This window comes from Glycine soja, chromosome 13 (assembly GCF_004193775.1).
Source record: "Glycine soja cultivar W05 chromosome 13, ASM419377v2, whole genome shotgun sequence".
Lineage (NCBI taxonomy): Eukaryota > Viridiplantae > Streptophyta > Magnoliopsida > Fabales > Fabaceae > Glycine > Glycine soja.
In genome coordinates, this window is record NC_041014.1 from 21,878,488 (window position 1) to 21,894,596 (window position 16,109).

At 31.4% G+C, this 16,109-nt stretch overlaps 2 protein-coding genes across 3 annotated transcripts; one reads left to right on the plus strand and one right to left on the minus strand.

Annotated features, from left to right (window-relative positions):
- Positions 1-1,377: 1,377 nt before the first annotated feature.
- Positions 1,378-5,494, minus strand: LOC114381835 (cytokinin dehydrogenase 3-like). 2 transcript variants are annotated; one of them, XM_028341058.1, is made up of 5 exons: positions 4,730-5,485; positions 3,681-3,808; positions 2,672-2,947; positions 2,249-2,517; positions 1,378-2,072 (listed from the first exon to the last, which is right to left on the minus strand). In XM_028341058.1, the coding sequence occupies exons 1-5, from the start codon at positions 5,352-5,354 to the stop codon at positions 1,763-1,765; spliced, it is 1,608 nt and encodes a 535-aa protein (XP_028196859.1). In that variant the 5' UTR covers positions 5,355-5,485; the 3' UTR covers positions 1,378-1,762. The 2 variants fall into 2 exon arrangements, with proteins under 2 accessions (XP_028196859.1, XP_028196860.1); XM_028341059.1 differs by lacking the exon at positions 2,249-2,517 and having other exon boundaries at positions 4,730-5,494.
- A 5,281-nt stretch (positions 5,495-10,775) lies between these two features.
- LOC114381489 (malate dehydrogenase, cytoplasmic-like) lies at positions 10,776-15,027 on the plus strand. Its single transcript, XM_028340757.1, has 7 exons — positions 10,776-10,958; positions 11,443-11,601; positions 11,705-11,880; positions 12,982-13,259; positions 14,141-14,276; positions 14,395-14,506; positions 14,738-15,027. Exons 1-7 carry the CDS (start codon positions 10,793-10,795, stop codon positions 14,830-14,832), a joined length of 1,122 nt encoding a protein of 373 aa, XP_028196558.1. The 5' UTR covers positions 10,776-10,792; the 3' UTR covers positions 14,833-15,027.
- Positions 15,028-16,109: the final 1,082 nt, after the last annotated feature.

A 16,109-nucleotide genomic window follows, 5' to 3' on the forward strand; every position in this document is an offset into this window, starting at 1 on the left:
AAGAAGTGCCAATAAATATGCAATGGTATTACAAGGAAACGTATAAGAGAGTGGTTTCCCACTTGTCCCCTCACACGTTCATCATTCAATGTGTTGGCTATTGCTACTGCATCAACCAATTAATGCCTCTTCCTACCCAATTACATTACACAGGTATCGTTGGATTTTAGTGTAGTGACTTAGGTCATCGTAAAATATACAATATCTTGTATTCGTCTTATATTTATGTAACAAACACAGACATCTTAGTCAAGTATATCTAACTAATTGAATACAAAATTATAAAAGTGTATCTAACACACACGTCTATATTACCAACCCCCTTTGGAAGTGTTGATTCTTCTTCCGTAAGGTATGCGAATTGTTGTAACGTTTTTATTATTCCCTTGCGTCTGATTTTGATGATATGCCTTGTTTGGAGCTTCGTTTCACAACCTTATTCTTTCTAATTAATCAGCTTAATTTGATTCAACCATATCTGGATATAATTTCTGTATCTTTCCGGATTATAATCAGCTTAGCCCTCAGATGCGGTATGCTAGCTAATCGTGAGTTTTTTTGCAAGTAAAATTTATTTAAAAATATAAAATTACTTCAATAGTTCAACCCATAAATGACAATCAAGAGAAGAGTGGGAGAAATGTACCTAACTATAAAATCAACTACCTAAGACAGGCCTGGGTGCTAACGAATGAACTAAGGAGTCATACACCAATTTGAAACCGATAAAAAAATGTCTGTGACAATTCTCTATATTATTATTAAAATTTTCAAGATATTATAATTATTGTTGTTAATATTCATTCCACCCTTTTGTTGCAAAATGTTTAAGTTTTCTTTATTATATTTTATTTATATATTTTCTTGAGAATATATATACTCTAGATATCACTTGGTGAGAGCCTAGCTAATCTCTCAAATTACAATCAAATACTAAAACAAGTTTTTTTTTTGTGTGTGTTGGTTAGTTATTTCTTTATATAATAAATTTTGTTCTCGCTGGAAATTAGATAAAAGAAATGTCAATATTGAATCTGAAACCTCAAATTAAAGCACCCATGATCACTTGTGTGCGTGCTTTGGAGTAGTGATATATGTTACGTCTTTAAAAAAAGTTAGAGACGTATTGTAGAATCTGTTTACAATTAACCTAAAATCAACGTCTAGCTAGGTTCATTAATTATGAACCCTATAAGGACTATGTTATTGTTTATTTGTTGCTTTAGTTGCATTTTATGTTATCTTATTCGTATCTATCTTACTTTCTAGCAACCTTGATTGATTATGGCATACAACTTGGGCACAATTATATATACTTGTTATTGTATAAATTAATTAGAATCATTGATATATATGTTTGCTCCAGTGCGAAAGTAATTAATGCAAAACAAAATTATATAAAGAAAGACAGAATCGTTAAACACTTAATGAAGGACTGGAACTCATTAGAACATCTTCAATATGATCCGAATTTCTCCACACACTATAGCAAGTTGGGTGACAGACAATGTGAGAGACAACTGTGCTTCTTGAACCTACCAGTACGACTTTGTCAACCTATAACGTATCTAAGGTATATGTAGCATAATAGGTGCCAAAGTACTCATGCACCTTATTAATTTCTCTAGCAATGCAAAGTTTAACATACAAATTAAAGCCATCTTGGTCTTGGTCTCATTGTATTTACACCTGTCCCTAGGTAGCCATCTAAATGGGGTAGTCCCACCATAAAACATTTACTTTTTTTAATTAGGGGAAATATTTAAAACGCTGGCTGTAATTGTTTGTGGAAGATTTTTTGCCCTGGTGATAGAATCATTCTTGGATCAAACTGATGTTTTCTTTCTAAGAATTTTATCCATTTAGCACCAAAATGGTTTGTCCAATCTTCCTGTGTGCTGTGGTTGGGAAGATATTGCTTGACCTTGATGCCAGCATCTCTACAGAACTCCAAAATTTCACTGTTTTGAGCATCATATGCTTTCCAAGTATCAAACCCACTTGAGTGCAAAAATCCAACTGTGTAGAAAACCTCCTCGTCTGGTATAGATGCTGACATCCTATCGTCCCACCTGGAATAATTGAATTTCATATTATTAATGATTATTCTCTTTTTTGAATTTTAATTGAAAAAAGAAATAAAATTGATATTGAGTTGAATGGTCAGAAAATAAAAAGAATTGCATCACACTCTTCACTCCTGAATTACAACGACACAATTAGTGTGATTCATGCATTCAAGGCTTACTTGTTTCTATTCGTGGGGTAAACCAAGACTGGTCCAGAGGAGATGTTTCTTTTAAGAACTATATCTTTGAATACTCTTGAATTAAAATCCAAGATTTGAGATTTTGGTATAAACAAATTAAGCCATGGGTGAGGAACATCCCACAGTCCTTGTGACTGAAGCTTCAACTCTCCACTTCGGACCCTATTCAAGAACTCAACGTACGACACGTTTTTCTCATAATAAAATCCAGGGATATAGGCTAGTCCTTGGAGCAAAACTTGAATTTCCTAGAGACAAAGAAAAATAAAAATATTATTATGGGTTGTTAAGTCACATTTGCTTTTGACTTGTTGGGATAGTACTTTTTTTTCTTCTTTCCCTTAAACATATAAATGCGATCTAACTATATATAATAGATATGATATGACTAGACGAGGGTACCTTGTCCACATTTATCTCGGTTTGTTCGTCATAATATTTAGCCACTTCAAGACAGTAGAGGATGCTATGTTCAGTTATTAAAGAAGATATTCTGGGATGGTCAGATAGAGGGAAGAAAGAGGATCTCCAATTATTTATGGGGCCTTGGTTCATTAGCAGCATCCCTTCCAGAAAATCCAATGCGTTCTTTTGTTTCCTTCCATTGATTGAGATTAATCGTTCCTGATCTTTGGTAAAAGCAAAAAAGTCACTATAAAGTAGTCTGACCCACTTAACCTGCATACCAACAAAAATACAACATTAATGATGTCTTATACTAGTAAACTTAGTAATAAATAGAATATAATAAAATGAAATATATGAGAGAGAGACATATTTATGTGTTAGTGTGTATGAATGCATGTGCACGAGCACACTCACAACTAGTCCCATCAAAATTGGAAGGATAAATAAAGATAAGAATACGGTAGTAATTAATATGTGAGTCTTCAAATCTCTTCATGCTTAATGTGTTAGCTAGAAGTCTCGAGTATGTAAGATTAATATTGTATGCATGGACTTAGTTGAAGGTCTTTTTCAAAAGGGTACATTTTGTAGATAAGATTTGAAGTCACTGAAAGAATTAACATCATAACGAGCTTTTCTAATTCTATTGGCTCAATAGCTTAAGATCTAAGAGTCATAATAATTTCAAGAGTGTCTTCCGCTTCTTTTTTTTTTTCAAACCAAGATTAATATGCTTTCAACTTCAAAAATCCACATTCAGTAGTTCAAACTCTTACATACGTATAACTCGTCCTATTTTTATTTGTGTATGTACTTATCATGGATGACTAATACACCAACATAAAATGAAATGTACGATACGTGGGTGCCAACTGCCACTCGGTAGATTTTCAAAATGACAATTTACCGTAAAAAAATGACAACTCGATTTGACGTCACTATCTATGAATTGGTGGAGGAAAATGTACAAGACAAAATTCTAGTCAATTCTCTATAAACGTACCCTTTTGGGGGCTGGCTCAAGTGCTATTCTCGCCCTTGCTATAACTCCAAATTGCCCTAAGCCTCCAAGAACCGCGTGGAATAACTCCAAGTTCTTCTGTGAAGAGCAAGTTACGAACTCTCCTTTTCCTGAAACCAAGTAGATATGACAAAAAACTATTTATTAAATCATATAATTAGATGCATGCATGCGAATTATAAGAGTAATTAACATTTTTTCATGTTTGTATTTCTGTCTTTTCTCATATGAATGAATTAATTGACCAAATATAAACGACTTGACCAACATAAAGTTAATCAAGGATATAAAACTATGACCGTGGACCTAGCTAGTTCTAACTTCTAAACCCTTGGAAACGTTTGCATCGCTCACCCATATTGTAGACAAAGACTATTCCTGTTTTAGATTCAACAACCACACTAACTGGGAATATATAAAACGTGTTCAAGAAATTATATCAAATGTATTTAGCAGAACGTTTATGACAGACCATGTCATGTCATAAGAGACAAAACGGAAACAGCCATTTTTTTGTCTTAAGTGGTGGATATCTCAAGAAAAATTTCACCTTTCTCTCTCTTTTTTTTTTTTTTCAAGTTTCCACACGATCGAACACGTTCTCAACGAAAATGAGGCAATAGAAACGCGCAAAACATAAACACAATGTCAGGTACTGTTTCAATTTTTCTAATTTTAGTTAGTAAGATGAAAACATTAGTTGCCAAGACGCACTAAAAAATCATTAACATCAGTGTGGCGAATCAATTAATTTGTAATTTTCAGAAAACTCACCACAAATTTTTTTGTGATGCTACAAATATTAATGATGATAAAATAAGTGATGCCAATATAACTTTTTTTTGTAGTAGTGGTACCTTGGAGAATCTAGGGAGTAAACATTAATAGGACAGGAAGACTCATATAAATAAATTTGACATCATACTTTAATAAAAAAATCTCAAGATTTATGATCTTATCCTACAAAATGTCAATTTTAATTAGAAATCCTTATGTATGAGAAATGGAAAAGACATTAACCAACTTCATACCAGTGATGACATCCATTTCATGAACGTTGCTGATTTGAGGTCCATAACGGAAGCTCTGGCCACTGATTCCAGCATTGGAAAGTGTCCCTCCCACGGTCAAGTACAAATAATCAGTCCAAGAAACTGGTGCAAGTCCATGTTTAAGTGTGGTATGTAGCACATCAATCCAGAGTTGTTCCCCTCCAACATCCGCATAGTGACCCATCAAAGGGTCCTTAGAGACACTAATCGCAACCCCATTTCTTTGTTTTCTGAGGTTGGCCATGTCAACCACAACCCCATCACGAGCCATGGCTTGTCCATGAGTGGAGTGGCCTTGGCCCCTCGCAGCTATGCCAAAAGGGGCAAAGCTATTGTAGGAGGATTTTATCAAGGTGGCTATGTCGTCTATAGAAGATGGACGAAACACAGCTAATGGGAATTCATGCACGATGTGGCCATAGTCCCTTGAAGCCATTTGAATGATTTCAGGATCATCATGGAGTTTGTGGGATATGTTATCAATGTCAAGCTCTGTTAGAATCGGAGCTTTCCATTGCTCGGTTTTTCCCACGGTGTATATCAAACGGGTTATGGTTACTAGTAGTAGTATGAAGTAGGTTGGAAAAGGGTAGTGTAGAGCCATTTTGGAGAGAGAGATGAGCTGGATTATAAGACTAAGCTAGTTGTGTTGAAGAAGAGAATAAGAGGAAAAGTTTGGAGTTGTGGTGTGTTGGTGGGTGAAGGGAGAAGGGCTATAAATAGAATGAAAAAGCTAGCTTCCATGAGAAAGAGAGGGTTGGAAATACAAAAATGATTTTACACACTTTTTGGGGCTGTATACATATCAAAGATATAAGTAAGAAAAAGAGAAAAAAATGTACATGTAAGAGGTGATGTGATAAGAAAGAAAAATAAAATATAAAAATACATTTAAGGTGAGTGTAAAAAAAGCTAAAAAAATAATATTGGGTTACAAGTTATATATATATATATATATATATATATATATATATATATTTTTTTTTTTTTATTTTTTATTTTTAAAAAAAAAAAAGAGTTATGCATCATGTTACATCTTTAATTAAGATGAGAAGGGAAAGTTACATGTTATATTCGGCAAACAAATGTCAAATTCAAAGATACGACGGAAATGGAATCGGATAATAGAGTATGATGTTTCATGTGAATTGTGAGGAAACTATAAAAAGGAAATTGATTAATTAATATTTGCGTACGTGTTTCTTGTGATTGTGCATGAATCATCATGATGACGAAGATTCCCAGCAATTGAACATTAATTTGAACCCACAGATTTCTACCATTTATGTGGGCCTTTGCAGGGACTAAAGTGGGATTAGTGAAATCTGGCTGTTTATTGTCAACATTGGTCAAGTTTCGTCAAGTAATACCCCACATTCATTTTTTTTATTACGACTTGGTATTGGTATTTCTTATTTTAAGGATGAAGGTGAGTCAAAATTAGGTAATTATCAAAAGAATCACTTAAGATATGTTTTCGGGATTAGAGAACTTCTCATTCATCAAACTACTATTTTGCATTCAACTTTTGTGTGGTTCATGGAAGGGTAATATATAACAATGGGAACGGAGGGAGACATAACACCGGATTTTCTTCAGGCCAAGATTTTGTCTGTGAGCATCTAAAGCAACATGTAATCAATGAAAAGTCAACCAGGGAAATGAAACTATAATTATACCCACCAATGCGTTTGTCTCACTACACTTAACACGTTTCCATGCTAATATTTTCTCTCAAATTTTATTTGTTCAAAGCCAAATAAAAATAACTATGTCCGATTCCGTGCCATTATTAGATTGGTAATTAAGGAGAATGTTCATTATCATTAATAATTAGTTGCCCCCTAGTGTAAATATACCTAACAAACCCATTGTTCTTGCCTTGCCTTACATGATATGTGAGTAAAAAATAGTGCAAGCACCCTGGCATGCATCGTATAAAATAATAAAAATATGGGAAGAAAACGACATGCCATGCACACGCATATTAAAGATAGCAATTGAAATTGGCCCTGGCTAGTTTCCCGTGTATACACTATAGGACAAAAATATATACCAGCAAAGGGACAAAAAATATATATTGCATATAAAGAATGTCAGGATATTGTGAACCATATAAATTATATTTAATGTATGCATATCATATTGTTCTTTTGTGTATACAAATTTGATCATATTGTTCTTTTGTGTATACAAATTTGACTAGGAAAAAAGGGCATTCAATGAAGAATCTTTGACCTATAGATCTCGCAGGTAAGAGGAGCTATCAGCTGATAACAAGACCTTCCACCATGCAAGGTTATGTGGAACCATATTCTACTAATACTTCCTATTGAAGATTGTAATCTTTGACGATATATGCTATATGCATGACTAATAAATATGCCAAAAAAGAAAGACTTACAAGGCTTTATAAGGGTTCATTAAATCGGATTGACTACAGAGCACGGTTGGAGATACTCACATTCTTGACTTGTTCATGGACACAACAGAATATGCATAACTTTCCTCTTGTTCAAACAGTACATTGGTAGTTAGGTCTTGTACCTAATGAAACGAATATCTCTCGTATACTTGTTCCTTCAAAAGTGGGGGCGGAAACGAAAGTGTGAAAGGGTTGGTCTTGGTATAACAAATCCTATTGTTTTTATCATATATGTCGTATCAAATTAATTAAACTTATTAATATATCTTGATCGGCAGTACCTTGTTTTGTATATTTTGAAATGTTTGGTGAAATTCATATTCAAGTTAACGAGAATAGCAATAATATTCTTACTTTGACACACTTATTTCTAGTACTATGACTCATGAGAATATACAATGAACCTAGGCTTTCATGCCAATATTTCCGTTTCTGATGGATCCTTGTAAATGACTCTAGTAAAGCCGTATCACACAGATTACATACATACCTTCACCAATATACATAGACATATACGAAAAGGGGAGAAAGGGTTGTCCCCTTGTCGTTTTGTCCAAAGTGGAACTTGTGGTCATTTTTGAAATTTTACCAGTTGTTGTTTTGCTGGTTCAGTAGTTTTGAGATACTAGTTAATGTTAATAGAAGGAATAAGACAATGCCGTGCACTGCAATGGTAAGTATGGACTGTTTCTTAGATATTGAAGATCTTTTTGGGGATCCAAATCAGCCAGCCCCCCAAAGCAATCAAATCACGTGGTCCAAAAAACAAAGGAAACAAGAAAAAATAACATTTCAAACAAAAATATTCATTTCACATTGCCAACAATATCATCTCATAGATTCTGGAATCCTGGTTGAAACGAACCTTAGCATGAAAATGAGATCTTCTGCCAGACGATCAGTGAATGGGTTAATCAGTGAATTTTTTTATAGATACATACGAAAAAAGTAAAAGAGAGAGAGAGAGAGAAAAAAAATAGAGCGTAAGAAATAAAAATAAATATTATATATAATAATTTGATTTTTATTGATTAATATTACTTTAATTATTTTGGAAGATAAATTAAAATCAAATTCATTATATATAAAATAATAAGTAAATATTAAGTACACACTACTTATTATATATATTACAAAAATTTACATCATAAAATTTCTGGTAAAAAAATACTACATGATATAAAAATATACAACGTGGGAGAGGACTTAATGGCTAATTAATGTCTCCTACGTACCTTAAATATAGCATTTTCCTAACTATATATACGCCTTTCTTGCTTAGCTAATATTTTATTATGTCGTTCTTTGAATTTTCATTTTGGAGACATTACCAAAACAGAAAAACAAATAACTAGTACTAGTAGTAATTAAATAGTAATAATGGACGTACTCCTACATGGTGCAATTTTGTGTATATCACTATATTTCTGACTCTAGAATTTATTTTTATTAATAAATATTAATTATTAATTTGTTAGTTTTTTTTTGAAAGAAATTAAACCTATAATCTATTCCTCCTTCCTTCTTTCTTCAACACCAAACAAATTTTGTAAACTTTTGGCAATTTTGTATCACTATATCTCTCACTTTCTGATCGGGCTTACTTTATATCTTAATTGATTGTTTGATTTTCTAAAATTATTACTCTAATATAAATTGATTGACATTTTATATGTTTGAATGAATTGAAAATAAGCCATGTATATCAGTTCGGGCCCCTTTAATTAAACAAAACTGTAGCCATATATAGAAGATTCAATAATCTTAAAATGGTCATGTTATAAGAAAGACGTTAAATAATAAAAAATTACATGAATACTTTTTAATGTGTGCGTGTGTGTTTTGAATATCAGGTACCCCTGCCCCCAAAAGAATCTATCAAGAAATAGGAATGCAGATGTACCCAAAACAAATGTAGGGATACAATTTTAATTAATAAGATTCATTCATGCACATGCATGATACACCTAATGTAATGATTAGTGCTGAATTTCACTATCTAATGTGTTTAGAACACTATGATTATCACTGATCGACCAGCTCGGTGTCTCTTTAAGCAAGCATCGATTTTTAAACTGACAATTAGTACTATGCTTCCAACTCACTCCTTGCACTTGGATATAAAAACAGCAAATTAATGAGGCGATAATGTTCAATACATACGGGCCCTACCATTGAATATAGAGGCAATTTATCTTCCTCGCGAGGCAACGTATAGGTATAGGCTTACCAAAAAGAAAGTGGTGCGGTATATAATATAATAAATGCACGTGTGAGGGAGTTGCCTATCGAAAGAATTTGTGTATCCACGTGTGAGGGGGTTGCATATATACAAAACGACTAGCGAATATCGTAATGTTTTTTTCAGTCCAAAGTATGTACATGTCGTGCAAGTATAATCAATCATTAAGGGTGCGTGAAAATGAGTTGAGATAGATTAGGCTTTGATAAGGTTTGAATTAATTAATATTAAAATTAACTTATAGAAAAAAATGTAATAAGATCTTTTAAATAGGTTAACAAATTTATTTTTAATTAAATAGCTAGGTTAGTAAACCTACTTTTAATTAAATAGCACGTAGACCTAATTTTAAATGTATGCCAATGAATGTAAAACTTTATATAAATTAAATATATAACGCCAAACTATTATAATAAAATTTTATTATTATTGTTGTTATTATTATTATGTTATTTCTCAATTAATGATAAAAAGAATCAATTTATGTTTTTGAATAAGCCAAAGGTTTTCTTGAAGCTTAATTAATCACATTATTAAAATTCTTTAATTGCAAACAATAAGATGTTAAAACTTTTCAATATATAATGCGATAGTGCAGAGTTAAACGACAAATTTTGTTATTAATGTAAAACAAATAAACTAGAGATTATTCACGAGTTTTGAAAAAAAATTAATTGAAAAGAATTATTAGATGAATTTGGTTATTTTTACTACTATAGGAGGAGGCTCAAAAGAAAAAACTAAAAAAATAATTATATAGGTCAACTGCGGGACATAGAAACCCCTAACGAGATCACATGAGAGGGACTCTCCCCAACTCTGAAATCCAACTCATGCCTATATATATATATATATATATATATATATATATATACACACACACCAGGCAATTTTTTTTTCCGGTGTGATATATAGCAGTCTTATAATTTATTAATTTGGCCTTCTTTGTGAATTTTGGAAGATAAAAAAGGAAAGTAATCAGTCACTTCTCTTTGGAATTTTGTGGCAGAAAACGTACAGCTTCCGTCGGAAAACTTTAGTATATAACCTTTATTAAAAGTCCAAAAGCCCCACCATGAAGGTTCACGGTAATTCATTGTTGGTTGGTTTCCATCTAAGAAAAATAATGTCACGTATAAATATTCCATCTAATGTTTACTTTATAGATCAAACTTTGAAAACGTTCTTTTCTTTGTTGTTAAGGTGGTGATGATTGATTCTCTTACATTTGCATTTCGTGTAGACTTAGTTATGGTATATGATTGCCTTGGTGTAGAGGCATGTTACATGTGCATAGATTCTTCAATTTTAAATTTATGTTACATGTATAAATGATAACAAAGTAGATTGTGTTCCTTGCATATTAACAGAAATCATGGGATTGGAAATGATAGCTGTGGAGATTGCGGACTATATAGTTCTTAAAAAAATTATTCTTGTTTTGTTTTGTATTATTTTGTTTTGTAAGATTGTTAGATACATGTTCAGTCTTCTCAAAGAAGAGAAAGAACCAATCACAATATTAGTCACCGGTGCAGCAGGTATGATTTTCTCTCCTATTTTTAAATTTCTTCTAATGTATCTTGTACTTGTCTATCTTAACAAGGTTTTAAGTTGTGTTGTGGTTTTGTTGCATTATTTGAAAATTGTGGACAAATATAGCCAATGTGATAACAATTGTGGTTGCAAACATTCCAAAAATCTTAACGTTGTGATTAAAATTATTGCCATAAACCATATTTTAAAACATTGTATCTTGGCATTGTCATGCAAATCATACACATGCGTGCTCTATTAGACTATATATGCAAATCATACACATGCATGCTATATGTACCAATATCATGTTACATGTTAAATTCAATTTCAAAACATGCATTGTTTTCTTGTGGTCTTATTGAACATGTGTGAGCATTTGTGTTCATAAGAATAATTGAAAATTTGAGATAGTAATTTTTTATTGTACCATTACGTTTTTAACTTCATTAGCATGCACATTTTAATTTTGATTTGGTTCAACAATAGGGCAAATTGGATATGCTCTTGTTCCAATGATTGCAAGAGGGGCAATGTTGGGCCCAAATCAACCTATGATTCTACACATGCTTGACATTGAACCGGCAACAGAATCCTTAAAAGGGCTGAAGATGGAACTAATTGATGCTGCTTATCCACTTCTCAGAGGCATGGTTTTAAAATTAATGATGACCTAAGTCTAATTGTTACATCATGATTTTTTCTTCACTTTGTGATCTCATAACATTATTTGTATATATAAATGGAATAGGTGTTGTTGCTACTACGGATGTTGTTGAAGCTTGCAAGGATGTCAATATTGTTGTAATGGTTGGTGGATTCCCGCGAAAGGAAGGAATGGAAAGAAAAGATGTGATGTCTAAAAATGTATCAATTTATAAGGCTCAGGCTTCAGCACTAGAGCAGCATGCTGCAACAGATTGTAAGGTTAGAAACTACTTTGTCACTCTATTTAGAATTAGTGTGTTTTAATTTTGAATACCATTGACAACATATTACTATTTCTAAAAACAAAATACTTATATGAATGAGTTAACTCAAAACATAACAACCACATTCTTTCCTTCTTTTTTTTTTTACTTAAAGATACATGCAAACAAAGAGAAACATGAATGTTTTAAATATAAGATTTTACCTGAACTTGCTTAAGAATAAGTCTAAACTCCAAACTAATGAGATAATTTATTTATTTATTTATTTTTATTTTAGTTTTATCTTTTCAAGTATGATATTTTAGACATGCTTTCTAACATGTTGAGTTTAGACATATTTTCGGGTTGGGAGAAACTACAACAAGGGTGATTGAAATAGTTTATTTAGGTTATGGGTATGGCTTATAACTTTCTTATAAATTCTTTGAGTTTTATTTAATAAGCTTCCTCGAAAAATTTATCTAAATAAGCTCTTTTTTAACTTATCCTAGTAAGCTTCAAAGTCAAGCTTATGAATAAGTTCTCATTTGATAATAACTTATTTAATATGTACTAAATTCAACCACTTAGCTTCATGCATCCTACATGTCTTTGCACTATACTACATACATCTATTGGTCTTAATAGACTTCAAAATGGTCAAATTAATTGTTATTGTTTTTTTTATTAGTACTAATCCTTAATTGTTATTATAGCACAACCAAGATAAATTTTTGCAATTATAATCTTTTTTTATCATCTCTCCATTAGTAGTTTCTGGTCTTAATTATGTGTTGTTCAGCATTTGCAATAAAAATTGCATCTCAAATGTCAATATTTGGTATTGCAATTTGAAATATTCCTTTATGTGGAATTTGATGTTGCATGGAGGTTATGTTTTTGTTTGTGTTATCATTAGATAATTTACTTGAATGATAAGATGAACATCCTTTTATGATCTTATGTTATTGGTTCTTATACAAATTTTTCTTATAATAATGTTAATTAATTTAGGACTTTTTGGTTGTTGTAGAATGATTGAGATAGCTTCTTTGATATGGATCACCATGTATATCTTACCTAGTCCTCTAGAACCTAACGACTCTTGTTGATGTAGGTACTAGTGGTTGCCAATCCAGCAAACACCAATGCTCTCATTTTGAAAGAATTTGCTCCTTCAATTCCTGAGAAAAACATTACCTGCCTTACACGACTTGATCACAATAGAGCATTAGGCCAAATCTCAGAGAGGCTAAATGTTCTTGTTAGTGATGTGAAAAATGTCATTGTTTGGGGCAACCACTCCTCAACCCAATATCCAGATGTCAACCATGCCACCGTCACTACCAACAGTGGAGAAAAACCAGTTAGAGAATTAGTTGTGGATGATAATTGGTACCTTTATTTCTAAGATTCTCAATCTAACTTCGTTTGATTTTAAAATTTATTATGTTTTAACAATTTGATTACTTGTGCCAAAATTTGAGTTGGATATAGATGCTACATAATGTCATTGACATATTTGAGTTCTTCTTTGGGTTGTTTGGATCACGCTAATTCTTTCCTATGCCAATGTGTAGTAAATTACTAAACTTCATAATTTTTTAGGTATGAAATGGAAAAAAAATTTGGTAGTCCTCTAGTACTTATTTCCTTGGTAGTTATCACCTTTGGTTATATAACATTCTCTCATTTTTTTGTTATACACCAAATTGAAACACCACATTTAGTTATACTTCTTGGAGTTATTCCTATGATCTAGAGCCTTGACAAACCTCATATGTGAAAATATTGATCCTTAACAAGTTTTCAAATGACAAGCTAAATCTGTCACTATTCAATCAACCACATTTAGTTATACTTCTTGGAGTTATTCCTATGATCTAGAGCCTTGACAAACCTCATATGTGAAAATATTGATCCTTAACAAGTTTTCAAATGACAAGCTAAATCTGTCACTATTCAATCAACAACATTAACCATCATTGCATGTGTGTATAAAACTATAAATATATGAATAAGTACTATCTAAATATTTTAAGTGTTTATTTTTTTATGCATGGTCAATGTAAAATATTTTATATTGTCAACCAATCAGAAATTACAATACATATAATTTTTAAAACAATTTTAATTTAAAAGTCAATACATTTAATTGGATACACACGGTAAAAATTATTTGCATTGTTGGTGTACAAACTATTTACTCATATTCCAAACATAAACATATAATTTCCTTTCATTAGGAATGTAATTTTCTTTATGATTTGTCATAGGCTAAACAATGAGTTTATCACCACTGTTCAACAACGTGGGGCTGCCATTATTAAAGCAAGGAAGCAGTCTAGTGCATTATCAGCAGCAAGTGCTGCTTGTGATCACATACGTGATTGGGTACTAGGTACTCCTAAGGTTGGTTCTTTTATTTTATCCTCAGTAGAATTTCAGCCTTTGCAAGTATTTGCTTACTTATAATTTATACTACCTCTTTGACATTTGTTACCTTTTGTTCTATTTGCATCAACTTCAGGGAGAATGGGTATCAATGGGAGTATATTCTGATGGATCTTATGGTATCCCAACTGGCCTCATTTACTCTTTTCCTGTTACGTGTGAGAGAGGAGATTGGAACATTGTTCAAGGTATATTCCCCCCTCATAAACTAAGTAGGAGTTAAATTCCTCCATTTTTTCCCGTCTATGGATTCAAAAAGAATTATTAATTATGTGAACCTAACCACATTAAACTTATGTTAGCATCAATTGTTTATATACTTCCAAGATGCATCATTTTGAATGTTGATGAAAAAATCACCAAAAAAAAGTAGGATCAAACTATGGTTTATTTGATTATGCCTTTGATGCTTTTGTCAGGACTCAAGATTGATCAATTTTCAAGGGAAAAGATGGACAAAACAGCCCAAGAGCTTATTGAGGAAAAAACATTGGCAAAGTCATGTCTTAATTAACTACACGTGTTTTCTTGGAATTATTCTTCAATAATTGTGTCTTTTAACAAAAAGGGAAAACTTATCTAGTTACCTCTATCCAAAAAACAAAGGATAGTTTCATTCTCTATCTAAATTCATGATCAAATTAATTTATTTTTATTGTATGCTTATATGAAATTTAGTTCCTAAACAAACAAAAGAAATTGTGTCTGCTTACTTGCTTAACTTGAAGTTATTTAAAAAAAATACATTAATTTACACACTTTTTTACATTCTTTATGCACACACATCTTGACTTGAATTTAATTTATGTATTATTATACGTTATAACTTATATGTTAATCTAAATATTATTAAATATAAATAACATTCATTAATTTAATTTTAAAATTTGATATCATATTTTAATAAAGTGTTGTTGAACGATTGACATGTACACCGAATTGTCATAAGTAATAAAGTTAAAATAAAAGTTGGAGTGTCTAATCCAAAAAAACTTTGTTTGTACTTAAGTGGGTAAATATATAATTTTTCAAGAAATAAATAAATTGGTTTAAAAGGTTGTGGAGAAAATAGTACAATAAATTGACTTAAATTAAATTAAACTAAACAAGAAGGAAACAAATCTAAAAGTAATTTAATTAACTAAAACAAAAGAGATGAGAAAATTCAATCTTACTATAGAAGTTAAATTCAGAAGATAAGAATGTTAGGAACATGCCAGAGCTACTCTTTATGTAATATTATATGATTTTTCTCTATTAGTGATTATTTCAATTTACACTTGCATCTACTCATATACTCTAACCAAGATCCGTCGAGTGAAAAGTCTAACCTATCTATCTTCTCTCACAAATCCCTTTAAGAGATAAAATAGTTAAATTGCATTAATAACATATATGTATAAAAGACTAAATAAAATCAACCTATTCTTAGTGATGAAGTTATTTAGATACTCTTTCTCGGTTCTATTAGAGAATAAAGCTTCCTAATACTATCCCTAAAACTTACCATGCAAATGGGTGATCATACCATAAACAATAAAATTAAACATAGAAAAAGATAATGCAAAAATAATATTCATAATAGATAGGAATAGAAATTATATCAAGAGTAGACGACTAAATTCCCAACAAGAGGGATTTAGTTTTTCATTATCATAGGAGACTTTACAATAACAAGATGAAAATATTTAGTAAAGGGATAATTGAGAAAGGAAATAGAGGGAAAGAATGACTCCTAATGCTTGTTTCTCCTTCTTCTAATTTTTTTCCTTCTATAAGGAATTGTATTCT

Bases quoted from the DNA above. Each gene is read 5' to 3' on its own strand.
- LOC114381489 (XM_028340757.1), top strand. From the start codon at position 10,793: ATGGGATTGGAAATGATAGCTGTGGAGATTGCGGACTATATAGTTCTT. The intron at 11,881-12,981 runs GTTAGAAACTAC...TTGTTGATGTAG, and splicing joins ATGCTGCAACAGATTGTAAG to GTACTAGTGGTTGCCAATCC. The intron at 14,277-14,394 runs GTTGGTTCTTTT...CATCAACTTCAG, and splicing joins GGGTACTAGGTACTCCTAAG to GGAGAATGGGTATCAATGGG.
- LOC114381835 (XM_028341058.1), bottom strand. From the start codon at position 5,354: ATGGCTCTACACTACCCTTTTCCAACCTACTTCATACTACTACTAGTA. The intron at 2,948-3,680 runs GTACGTTTATAG...GTTGGTATGCAG, and splicing joins TTGAGCCAGCCCCCAAAAGG to GTTAAGTGGGTCAGACTACT. The intron at 2,073-2,248 runs GTAAGCCTTGAA...CAATTATTCCAG, and splicing joins TACCCCACGAATAGAAACAA to GTGGGACGATAGGATGTCAG.